Below are 13,236 nucleotides of genomic sequence, written 5' to 3'. Positions count from 1 at the left end.
TGGATGGAAAAACTAAGCTAACCTAAAAATAGAGGTATTATGCAACATTTAGCATAAATTCAGGCTCTTTGTCCCTGAAACTTCTTTTTAAAATTATTTCACTTATTTTTGTAACCTGACATTCTGATATGCAAACACCATTAAATGAAATGGGATTTCTTGGTTTCCATTTAATTTTTAAAAGCTATAATTTTGAGGAGCACCTTTTTGTATAAATGATTTAAAATGGTGAAAAAAACAAAAGAAATGATCAACTTTCTGGCTACGGTGTTGTGTAAAAGTAAACTTCCAGGGTAGAGGTCATTTTTCTGGCTTCACTTGGGAGGTTCACATGAAAGTAACATTAAAGTTTACATCAAAGTTGGGTGAGAAACTTTTCCTTGTAATTGATTTCCACTTGGATTTGATTTCTACATTTTGTAAGTTCCTAGAGAATTATTAGGAGGCCAAAATGAATAAAGAGTTGATAACCTGAATTTTCATTAAAAATATGTAATTATCGGGGCACTTGGGTGGCTCAGTCGGTTAAGCATCTGCCTTCGGCTCAGGTCATGATCTCAGGGTCCTGGGATCGAGTCCGGCATCGGGCTCCCTGCTCCGCGGGAAGCCTCCTTCTCCCTCTCCCTCTGCCGCTCCCCCTGCTTGTGCTCTCTCTCTCTTTCAAATAAATAAATAAAAATTTAAAAAATATGTAATTATCAGAGTGATGTTTATATAGATATTAATATTTATAGCTAAAAAAGAGTGTGTTCTCAATCAGGCTTTGACAAAGCTGCTCTAAATCACTGTAAATAGTTGAACCCACAGTACAGCTAATACTATTTTGATAATTAATTTAGAAAGCCCCCAGATTTACTCTTTTGATAATAACATAGGTAATTCTGACACCCAAGTAAGTTTTTGGCTCAACCATTTGACTTCATTTCCTATGAACCTGAAAGTGATCAAGAATTAAAAAAGGGCGGAGTTGGCCAGTCACCCAGTACTAAAAAAGTCCTAAATAAGGCACTAACCATTATTTTCCCTTAATAGTGGTAATAGTTCTATTTGCTTAGCAAGTCACATTCTTTGCTCTGTACCCCCTTCCAACCCCCTGGCCCAAATGCCTAGGCTATGCCTTCTCCTTCCCCTCGGCAGATTGCGGCCTCCGGGGATGGGGACGGAGCTCTCCAAGGAACACCTGTCGGGTGGCTAAGGCCACCAGGGCGACCCACAGGAGGTACCCACCTGAGAAACACAGAGCCGGGGCTGTCTGTGGAGCTGTGTGGGGCCTCAGTGCTTGCCTTTCTTGGGCTGCCCGGAATGTCAAACTGGAATACCGTGTCGCTGGAGGACAGATTTTTCTTTGCCATTGTGCGCATGTCGATCACCAAGTCACGAAAGAAGCTCAAGGGCTCATTTCTGAATCCCCCCAGTCATGTGAAAAACTCTGCGTTTTAGCTTTGCTCCGTTCCCACATTGCAGGAAACTCTTTCTTCATGTGACTCCTAATCTAGCTGAGGCTGTTTTTTTTTAAGTCAGTTAATGAGTAACATGTAAGTATGACACAGAATGGTTTTCATCCTACCCACACTGGTTCTAAAGGAAAAATAAATGTGTTTGGGAAACGGACCTTTCAGTTTACCAATATGAACACCGCACGACCATGGATTTTGGTAAAGAAAGTCCACGGGAAGGTAAAGACGTGAAAGAGTGAGGTGCAGAAACTTGCAGCATCTAGACATTTAAAGTGGGGACGCTTTTCTTGGATCCCCTGGGCCTGAGCAACAGGGTGGAGAATGTGGATGTGCTTTGTAAAGCTTTTACACATGCAGGAAATAATCAGCCCACAAGCATGCCACGGCTGATGTTTGGGAAGATGCACTAGAGCTTTCAGGCTGCCCCGCGTCATTCTTGGGAACTGAAGAGTTCTGGAATTCTTATGGAAGGGAAACGTACAAAGTCAAGCTCAACATTCAGGTTGTGTCTTTTGCTGGGTCACAGGCAGCTGTGACCTCTGTCACCGCCACCACCACCACAAAGACAGAGAATCACCAGAACGTGAGGGTTCCAGCAGCATTTCTGCTGCTTTCTGGCTCTGGAACCACAGGTGATCCCAGACCAGACCTGCTGAGCTTGCTGTCTGCCAGGCCTGCCTCATAGTATTAGAATGAAATCGAGGAGATTCTGCTACATATTATTGTTATTTCAGACCCATATAAAGCAGGAAGCTCGCAAGGAGAGTTTCTTTGTGTGACATTATTCACTCACTCAGTGTTCGTGCCCAAGGAGAACATCAACGTCCCTCCACCAACGTTCCTGGCAGCGGCGAAGGATCTGGTCCAAAGTAGCTGCGCTTTCTCTCTCCTTGTTCCCCTTGTGATTGGTCAGTGACATTGGAGGACGGCTGGCTCAAGTGAAGCACACCGACTCTGACCGTGGAAGAGAGCAAAGTTTCCCAGGAAATCAAAGCTTTAGCCTTGGCCTTGTGAGCTCTTTGCTCTAACCAGCTGATAACCAGCCAGGGATGGGCTTGTGCTGCTCGGTGTGCGGTACTGACTCCCAAGTGCACTTTGGAAACTAGCGGAAGTGTGTCTTTTGGTGGGAGTTTAGTGGTTCCTAATAGGATAACCAACTTATCCCAGTTTGTCTGGGATTTTCTGGTTTTAGCCCTGAATGCCTTGCATCTTTGGAACCGCTTGGCGCAAGGCAAACCATGACAGCCGGTCACCGTGGTTCCTGGTGCCACCTTGCTGCAATTCTGATGCTACCTGCATCCCACTTTACTCCTTGTCCTCCTCTGTAGTGCCATATATGTATTTTTCTTGTCCCCCTTATTTCTGTGTTGCAGTTATGTTGGAAAGACATCAAATAAAGTAAGTTCTACTAAGGTGTTGGATTAAACAAACCCATATCATACTTCGCATACTAGCAACAATCTGCAAGCTAGTTTCTGCTCCTTGTAAACAAAAAAGTCTAACCAGTGCACATATTAATAACTAATGCAACATAATTTGTTACTGTCTCCCAGGCAGGTTTGGATTTTAGGTGGGGCAATGCTTAACTTGTGAGAGAATGTCTCCAAAGGAGGGAATTCCAGTGTCACCAATCTTTGGACATATTTTTCAATAGAGAAGCTATTGACTCATCAACAATATTTTAATTAGCAAAACTCCATGCTAGCCACTGTGAATGACAGAAAAAAATTTTAAGAAATGGGTCCTTGATCCAATAATGTAGCTAGGAAGAGACACTATACATAATGGAAAAGTTAATTAACAACTCAGGAGGGAGGGAGGCAGTAAATCAGGCTGATACTGCCTAATATCTCTTGAGTCTCTGTAGCACCTCTGCTAGATATTTCAAAACAATATCTCAGTCTCTTCTTGTCCAAACCACATTTTTACAGATGATGAAACTGTATGTTAAAAACGTTAAGCAACTTGGCCATGATCAAGTGGCCCTAAGAATGTGGTCGCACTGGAATTCATTCATTCATTTACCAAATGTTTATTGAGCATTTAAATGGAAGTGAGACTATGTTTATTTACATTTAAAAGGAGGCAAGATCTTTCGAATCTGGGATGATTTAGAAAAGCCTACAGGAAAAGGTGGAGTTTGTGTTAAACTCTGAAGAGTGAAGGGAGGTTGGAAAAGCAGAGAGAGAAGCGAGCGAATAGGTACACGGGCCAGGTGTGTGTGTGTGTTTGTGTGTGTGTGTAAGTGGAGACTTTGTGTTGGTGAAGAAGGTAGTAGCTTTACAAACAATGAATCATGGAACACTACATCAAAAACTAATGTTGTAATGTATGGTGATTAACATAACAAAAATTTAAAGAAAAAAAAAGAAGGTAGTAGCTTTGAACACTTAGGTAGAGCCTGGATGATGAAGGACCCCGCATGCCAGTGGCTAGGTCAAGCTTTATCTTATAGGTAATAGGAATAAACAGATGAATGCTGAATTTCATGGCCATGTACATGATGCTTTGAAAGCTGAAAATGACAATCATCTGATGATAGATTATTTCACTTAGGCGGCAGCTACCAGTCTATGGGAAGCAACTCTGAAGTCGTTGAAACAGTACTGGCTGAACTCTTATGTAAGATGTTGAGTTGATTCCTAATCATAAGACATTGTGTCAAAGATGAGGTGTGCTGAAAGTCTAGAACCCAGGGGTCACGAACTCAAATACCTTCAAGAGCCAGAAAGGTAAGACTGTGAGGTAGGGATGGAAGCCAGCAGAAAGTGCCTTAGAAAGGGGCAGGGTGCATGTTCTCCCCAGAGACATTCAAGTTGTTGTTGTTCTTTTAAATTCTAGTATAGTTAACATACAGTGTTGCATTGGTTTCAGGTGTACAATATAGAGATTCAGTGATTTTTTTTACCTTACTCAGTGCTCATCATCATAAGTATATTCTTAATTCCCTTCACCCGTTTCTTCCATTCCCCCACTTACCTCCCCTCTGGTAACCACCGGTTATAAAGAACTTACATAACTCAACACCAAAAAACCAAATAATCCAAATAAAACATGGGCAGGAGACAGGAACAAACATTTCTCCAAAGAAGACATCCAGATTATGTTTGGACCTTATGTTCAAACAGGAATGAGGTTCTGAAGGCATATGACCACAGAGAGAAAAATGTGACTTCTGATGCCTTATTTTTAAGATTAATGGCAGTCGACTGCTGGATAGCAATCCACATCAGCAGGCACGGAACTACCACTGTTTGACCCCTTCAGCTGTTTAGACATGACCTTTGTTTAAGGCACTCCTAGCCTTTGCAGCAGCTTTCATTTTTGTGTGTGAAGATTAAAACAAAGGCCAGGCGATCAAGGATAAACAACTGGTGTAGGACATTTATAGAAACATAGCTATAAAAAGAGCATACACACTGGCAAAAAAAATGATAATAAGTAGAATACAACTAAAATAAAGATAGCAGAGACCTTATTATCTCCCCCCATGGAAACTGAGATTATGGAGACCTAACAAGACACAGAAACTGACAATTAGCAAGCAGTTTGAAGCAAGACCACCAGTGATTCAAATGTCTCATTTTGCTGATGCTCCCCAATAAGTCACCTGTTATATCTTTGTAAGTAGAGATTGTAAAGAGCTTGTAAACTAGAAAACAGAACAATGAATTTGGGCTCTCTCACTTGGTAAGTTGAGTTAACATCTCTGGACTTCTTTCTCTTCTACCGAATGAAAGATATTAGGCTAGATTTGGCCTGCTGACAGCTTCTGTTTGGCCTTTGCCATGTTTCATAATTAGGAGTTTCTTAAACATTTCATATAGAACATTGTTATCTGACCTTGCCTGAAAAATAGGATCCGTGTGGTAATAGTTGGCTGATACTAAGTCATAATGTCCCCTTGTGGTGGGGCTGATCTCTGCAGTCTGCCTCTGTCCTCAGCCCTCCCCAATTGCTCATTCTGCCTGCTTTGATTCACTGGGTTCTCAAAATATGCTTTTGGGTTTTAAACCCCCAGCCTACATAATGTTGAAAGTCTTCTCTAGCTCTAGCTCCTTAAACTCGCCTCACTGAATTCTCACTGTAAGAATTTTTTTCTTTTTAAATAAATTTTTTTTAAGATTTTATTTATTTGAGAGAGAGAGAGCACAAGTAGGCAGAGCAGCAGGCAGAGGGAGAGGGAGAAGCAGGCTCCCTGCTGAGCAGGGAGCCCAATGCAGGGCTGGATCCCAGGAACCTGGGATCATGACCTGAGCCCAAGGCAGACGCTTAACTGACTGAGCCACCCGGGTGCCCCAGAATGTTTTTCTTTCTTCAGTGAAACAAGGTCCATAGTTCCAGAAATTTAGTCTTGTGCAATGATGATAATCTTTGGTTATTATATCCAGCCATTCTGAAGTCCAAAAATATGGACCTTATATGTCTGCTGGTGTTCGGTTAGGTAAAAGGTGGGGAACTCATGCCTATCTATGTTCTTCCTCCTCCTAGAGGTGTGGGAATGGGATGTTGAGGCACAAGACCAAGCTGAAAACACCAGATAAACAACAGAGCTTCAAAACTGAGCTTTCCAGGGGCATGGAATGTAAATTTCCACGCAAAAATACACTAAGTTTCCTCTACAATTAAGCAGTTACAGGTATTTGTGCTTTAAGATTTATCTGATGGATTATGCTGTGTTCGGGTTAGTATTAATACAGTTAGTTTTATACTCTAAGCACATGCTGCTGCCATTTGGGCAAACAAGTGTATGTTCTGGTGGAGTTACCTGGAGATTCCAAATTCATCATGGAATGATGGTATATTGGATATATTATGAATGTATGCACATTTCTAGGGTGATTTAGAATGTGGGCATTGGAAGGGTGGCTCCATTATTTCCTTGCTGTGTTACTTTAGAAAGGTTCCAGACCTCTGGAAAAATGGTATCAATCATGGTATCCATCTCAAAGGTGAGAATTGGATGATCATGTACAGTTCCAGCATGAAGCCTGTACGTAGTCAGCAAGCAGAAAATACTATTGAGGAGGAGGAGGAGGAGGAGGAAGATTGTGATTTGAGCTGGTCATATCTTCACTAAAGTTGAGTGGAGTCTTATAATCAAAAGATAGAATTTCCTTTTCTGAATGTGACCTCAGCTGAGTGCCTGCATGTGGCTTGTGGAAGACCTCATCTCAAAGAGAGAGATCAAGTATTAACAGTTTGTGCTGGTGGGGTGTTGACATTGGTGCTAACAGCTCCACCAAGCAGCCTGGAATGCTCAGTCTAACTAGTGAGCTAGGGCTTATCTCAAGCCCCTTCCTCCTTCCTTGAGCTCCTTTGGCCTGTGGTGTTGGTGATCACAATTGAAAAGGAGGTTAATTCCCCCTCTGAAGTCATGAGCCGTTCTCTAAGAGAATGCAGAGATAAGATGTATGTTGCTTTTGACAGAGAGCCATTACTATCTGTAGCAGTTGGTGACTTTGGAGGGAGTTTTGCCCCCAGAAAGATTAGAAAATTGATCTTGCAATTCCAGTGAACACCGCAGTATCCAACGTAAAGCAACCTTTGTCTTTGGGCGTTTGGTCTTTATGATGTAAAGGAAGGAAATTTGGAAACCCAGGTTCCTATTCCTGCTCCGCCACTCACTTGGGTATGTTTTTCACTGCTCCTTACTGTATTTAAATTTACAAAATGAGTTGAGATCATTGATTTTAGGCATTCTGTTAGTATACATTTCTGTCAATTCACATTTTTGTTATTTAAACAGCTATGTGCTGGTCACACAGCTTTTCGAGGAAAAGCAAAGCTTTGATTTGTAGCATTTGTCAATTTCCAGAGTGTAAATGCTCCCACCATGGCTAGTTTTAAGCTACCAGCATGGTGCCATTGAATATGGCTTTGGGAAGAGATGCTGACAGTTCTTGTGAGCTTGTAGGAGCTGACTTCCTCACAGCACTTCGGACATTCAGACATCCCAGCTGCAGTATTTGGCAAAACGTATGAATTTAGCTCCAGAGTTACCAGATTGAAGAAACTGTGTTCTTTGATTTAAGTATCAGTATCTTCAGACCTCCTGCATAGTTCTTGTCTATTCTGCCTTTTTTTGATTTTATACAAATTGACAACTATTTCCAGAGAAATATTTATGAACATTGTATTATTTTTAGTGTCTCCATAATGGATTTTTTTGGTATTTTTTATTGTGGTAAAATATACATAATATCTTAATTGTTTTAGAGTGCACAGCTTGGTGCCATTAACTACGTTCATAATGTTGGGCCATAGTTTTTTAAAATACACTTTTTTGTTTATAAGACAAAATACACAAAATATAAAAAAAAATTAAGCAAGCCCCTATAATCTTCAGCATCCAGAGATAATCACCATTGACACTGTTAGCATTATCAAAATTATGTTTTACTCTAAAGGATTGTCAAAATAGCTTGGTAATCCTGGAAATATAGCCAAGATTTACTCAATATGTGTTTTTTTTTTTTTTTGAAGATTTTATTTATTTATTTGACGGAGAGACACAGCGAGAGGGGGGACACAAACAGGGGCAGAGGGAGAGGCAGAAGCAGGCTCCCCGCTGAGCAAGGAGCCCGATGTGGGACTTGATCCCAGGACCCTGAGATCATGACCTGAGCCAAAGGTAGCCACTTAACAGACTGAGCCACCCAGGTATCCCTTAAAGATTTTAAAATTTTTTCAGTAATCTCTACACCCAACATGAGGTTTGAACTCACAGCCCTGAGATCAAGAATTGCACGCTCCACCGACTGAGCCAGCCAGGTGCCCCTGTTTGTTATAATATTTTAAAATTTCCCCAGCTCTCTGAATTTCAGGGATTTCCTCCCCCTATTTTGCTGTTGGATTATAGGGCCAGGTCCATATTTTATTTAAAAACACAGACTCTCTGTGTTTGAATTCTTAGGATTCTACTTAATAGCTTTAGTTTTCTAATCTGTAAAATGGGAATAATGTATTTGCCTAACAGGTTTTCAGAAAAGTGAATTAGTCCTTGTAAAGATTTTGAATATTGCCTGGCATGTAATAAGCACTCAGTAAGCTGTTATAATTATTGTTACCAGCATTTAGAATAAAATCAGAGGGTCTCAGTTAAAGTAACTGTTTTTGAGGATTTAAAAAACAGCTTAAGATAGAATTTATATAACATAAAGTCCACCTGTTTAATGTATGTAACTTAGTGGTGTTTAGCATATTTACAGAGGTATGCAACCACCACCATTCTCTCATTTTAGAATATTTTCATTGCTTCAAAAAGAAACCTTGTACCCATTGGCAGTAACTCTGCATCCTCCTACCTCCCTGCTTCTCTGCTCTGGGCAATCACTGTTTGTGTCTATGGATGAAACATTTCATATAGAGACAGAAAGTATCTATTCTGGATATTTCATCTAAATGGTATCATACTATATGTGATCTTTTGTAACTGGCTTCCTTCACCTAGCATACTTTTGGTTTTTTGTTTTTGTTTGTTTTGTTTTTTTAAGTAGGCTCCACACCCAATATGGGGCTTGAACTCATGACCCCAAGATCAAGAGTTGCATGCTTTACTGCCTGAGCCAGCCAGGCATCCCTCGCCTACCATGTTTTCAAGTTTTATCCATGTTGTAATACGTATCAGTACTTCCCTTTTATGACCAAATAGTATTCCATTGTATGGATATGCCACATTTTATGGATCCATGTTTCAGTTGGTGCATATTTGGATTGTTTCCAGTTTTTAGCTATTATGAATAATGCTGCTATGGAAATTTGTGTACACGTTTTGTGTGCACAGTGGTCTTGGTTATATAACTAGGAGTGAAATTGCTATGTTTAACTATTTGAGGAACTGCCAAACTGTTTTCTGAAGTGGCTGCACTATTGTGCATTCCAATCAGCAATAGATGAGGGTCCCAATTGCTCCATATGCCTTGCCAATATTTACTATTTTTTTTTCTTTTTGGTTATAGCCCTTCTGGTGGATGTGAACTGGTATCTCATTATGTTTTTGATTTGCATTTTCCTAATGACTAATGATGTTGAGCATCTTTTCTGTGCTTATTGGCCATTTGCATATCTGTTTTAGAGAAAAACTGATTCAAATCCTTTGCCCATTTTCAAACTGGGTTGTCTTTTTATTATTGAGCTGTATGCTTTATGTGTTCTGGATATAAGTCTCTGTTCAGAAATGTGATTTGCAAATATTTTCTCCCATTTTACAGGTTGTCTGTTCACTTTGGTGATAGTGAAGCACAAAGTTTTTAAATTTGATGAAGTCCAATTTATCAGTCTTCTATCACTTGTGCTTTTGGTGTCAGACCTAAGAAATAATTGCCTAACCTGAGTTCACAAAGCTTTCCTCCTATGTTTTCTTCTGAGAGTACTATAGTTTTAACATAATGTAAGCAGAAGGTCTTGGGTCTATTTTGTGTTGATTCTTATGTGTGTTGTGAGGTAGGGGTCCACCTTCATTCTTTTGTACATTGTCCTGGTACTTGACTCCTTTGCCAGTTTTCGCTGGCACTCTTTTAGAAAAGACTGTTCTTTTCTCATTGAATTGTCTTGTCCCCTTTGTTGAAAATGAATTGATCACGAATGTTAGGATTTGTTTCTGGCTAACTGATTACTTTTAACAATATAATTAGCGACTTATTTTACATCACTGTTCCTTTTGAAGACATGGACTTTTATCTTTTTTATGCATCTCTATGTAAATCCAGGGCCAGAGTTTTTAGTATTTTCCCTCTATCATTCTTGATAATCCCAACATCATGTTTCTTATTTTTATTTTTTAAAGGTTTATTTATTTGACAGAGAGAAAAAGAGAGAGAGGGAGAGCAGGGGGAGTGGGAGAGGGAGAAGCAGACAGACTCCCTGCTGAGCAGGGAACCCAATGTGGGGCTCGATCCTAGGACCCTGAGATCATGACCTTAGCCGAAGGCAGATGCTTAACGACTGAGCCACCCAGGTGCCCCCCCTTTTAAGATTTTTATTTATTTATTTGACAGAGAGAGATACAGCCAGAGAGGGAACACAAGCAGGGGGAGTGGGAGAGGGAGAAGCAGGCTCCCTGCAGAGCAGGGAACCCCACAGGAAGCCTGACGCGGGCTCCATCCCAGGACCCTGGGATCATGACCTGAGCCAAAGGCAGAGGCTTAACGATTGAGCCACCCAGGCACCCCTTGACATCATGTTTTTTAGATGGTTGTTTATTTCACCTGTTTGTAACAGTGGTAATAACAAAGAACACTAATAATAATGCCTCCCTACAGAATCTCCAGGCATTTAGAAGAGCATGAATTACCATCACTTAAGGACAGGCAAAGAGATAGAGATTCATATACTAATGCATTTCTGTGTTACTGTTGATTACATGTCTTCAATTTGCCATTCATCCCGCAAGGTTTTAAAACAGTGAAGAGCAGTGAGGCTGGGCTGACTTTGGAAGGGGACGGAGACAGTGCTATCTGTAATAGTTTGGTCTTGAGAATTGAGCTCATAGGATCTTTTAAGATATGAATTGGGTCATAAGCGTGCAATTAATTTGTGGAAGAAAAAATGCACATGGCTAATAAACAAAAAATATTCTCTACTAGTTATCAAACAATGCAGAAGACGACCCAGTCGGGTGACCAATGGGCAGGTTTTGTTTTGTTTTGTTTTGTTTTTTGGGGGCAGAATTTTTGAAAGGCCACCACATTTGTGGTGATGGTGGTTGGCTTCCTAACACGCTTGTGTGCAGTGCTGGAAGTGAGTCTGGAAGAGAGGTATCATCCTCATTTTGCAGAGGAGAAGGCTGAGGCTCAGAGTTTAATGAACTCATCCCGTGTCTCCTAGCTTGTGACAAGGCTGAGACTCAAATACAGATCCAGATGCTTACCATCTCCCCCACAGGCATAGTGAGCATTTAGCCCAGACAGCTCAGATGCCATTTTGAGATTTCTGGTAAACCAGAGTTTGAATTCTACCTCTGCCTGACACACTCGTGAAAACGCTGTAAATTAAGGTGGAGTTTGGTGATTGGACTGAGCCATCTCTTGATGGCTGCGGAGACATAGGCTGTTTATCTGTGAAACTGTGTTCTAGTGTTTTTGTTGGGTTTCCAGGGGCAGAGGATAAGACTGGAAGGGAATTTAACCATTGTTAAATTTCTATATGCCTGGCACTTTACACAGAGAAACTTACCTAATCCTCTTAATAACGCTAGGGAATAGGTATGTTTCTCACCATTTTGAAGATAAGATAACCAAACTCAAAATACATTGTCTCTTTTACCTAGTCCACACATTCAGCGAAATGGCTGCCGAGCTGGGATTCAGGGCAGGTTTGTGGAATCCAAAGCCCCGTGTCTTTCCATTATTTACACACAGTCTCCTGGAAGTAAAGTAAAGCACATGGTTCCTTGTCTCCTCAATCCATTTACATTTTATATTATGTTTTCTGTTCCCCCGTCACGTCTCATGGACAGTGTTTGTCTTCACAGTGTTTGTGTGTACCCATGGTGATGCCTTTAAATGGGTTTCTGGAGGCTTTCTCTTGATTGCTCTAGGTCTGGGCTGAGCCTAACAACCTGCCTATAAAATTCTCTTTCTTTTTAAGACAGGACTCTGAGCAATTATAGTTGGAACTCCTGAGGAATTTTTAAAAAATTAAATTCCTCTACATATAATTGGTACTCTGGTAGTGGTTTTGCTAAATTTAAAGTAGAAAATAAAGCAGAAGTCAAAAGACCAAAAGCTCCAGCCATCGTACCTGCTTATAAGGAAGTCAAAGAAATCTAACCTAAAACCAAACCTATCTTTCTAGATTAAAAGGAACTTAAAACCAAAACTTACAGGTTGACATGGTAAGTGTGACAGGACAGTGCAAGTGTGTTATAATCTCATTTTCTTTCTTTTTTCTTAATTGTATTTTTTTCCCTCCCTCCCTCCCTCCCTCCCTCCCTTCCTTCTTTCTGATGCTCCCTGGTGGTCTAGTGGTTAGGATTCGGTGCTCTCCCCCCCCTTCTTTCTTTCTTTCTTTCCTTTCTTTCTTTCAATCCCATTTTCCCTTCACTGGAAAATCCCGAGTTCTCTTGAACAAACCGAGTCCTGGATTGCAACCATGCTTTTCAAGGCTTCCCTAGCATCGCTCCGTGTCCCCCTCTGCTTGAGTTTTCTTTCTTCAGCTTGAATAACATGAAAACCCTCAAACCCTGCCAGTTCTTCTATGCAATAACCCTATAAGCAAAATACACTTGTGTCATAGGTTAATACGTCCTAGGTTCCTAAAGTGTGTGGGATCACTTTTGTTTTTCCTCCAGCCCTTGATGATAAAGGTGGGCAACCACAGACCTCCGTCGCATGGAGGCTTCCTGTCCTAAAGAGACCTTTTCTATACAAAGAGGCAACACTCCCTTCTCATCGTTTTTTTGTTTGTTTGTTTCCCCCAGGTCTGAGACCTGACACTTACAATTCCTGGTCTGGGTCCGTTGGCTTCACTTCCCTCCTCTGGAGCAGGCTCTTGTAGGACGTGATCTGTGCTTGAAAGGTCTGCTGGATGCTCCTCCTTGTTGGCAGGGCCTGCTCCCTTTTCCACATCTTTTAGAGGCCACCTGATCTCTAAGAAACTCTGGGGAGTACCAGGAAGGAACTTGGAATTTGCTCCTGATCTGGCCAATGACAGCCCGTTCAGTCAAGTGGCCTGTTCTTCCCTCACTGTATTAAGTGCTATAGCAGAAGGTTTCTCTTTCAGACTCCGCTCAGACGGACGTGATCAGCCACACCTGAAACACACATGTGTGGTTTCA

The 13,236-nt window shown here is 41.1% G+C and overlaps 1 protein-coding gene and 1 long non-coding RNA gene across 4 annotated transcripts in view; one reads left to right on the top strand and one right to left on the bottom strand.

The window, feature by feature from the left end:
- Nucleotides 1–13,027, bottom strand: part of GRAMD2B (GRAM domain containing 2B) — a 122,851-nt gene extending 109,824 nt beyond the window's left edge. Inside the window, exon 1 of one of the 3 annotated variants that reach the window (XM_027605246.1) lies at nt 12,900–13,027. In XM_027605246.1, coding sequence (XP_027461047.1) covers nt 12,900–13,027 — 128 coding nt within the window. Of the gene's footprint in view, nt 1–1,227; nt 1,467–12,899 lie in introns of those variants that run through there. The other 2 variants (XM_035727638.1, XM_027605245.2) reach the window with 2 other exon arrangements.
- Nucleotides 1–13,236, top strand: part of LOC113928926 — a 166,211-nt gene that overhangs the window by 40,278 nt on the left and 112,697 nt on the right. The gene's annotated exons all lie outside the window — the stretch shown is intronic.

Source organism: Zalophus californianus, chromosome 5 (assembly GCF_009762305.2).
Source record: "Zalophus californianus isolate mZalCal1 chromosome 5, mZalCal1.pri.v2, whole genome shotgun sequence".
In the NCBI taxonomy this organism is placed as follows: Eukaryota; Metazoa; Chordata; class Mammalia; order Carnivora; family Otariidae; genus Zalophus; species Zalophus californianus.
This window is presented reverse-complemented; position numbering and strand designations above follow the sequence as displayed.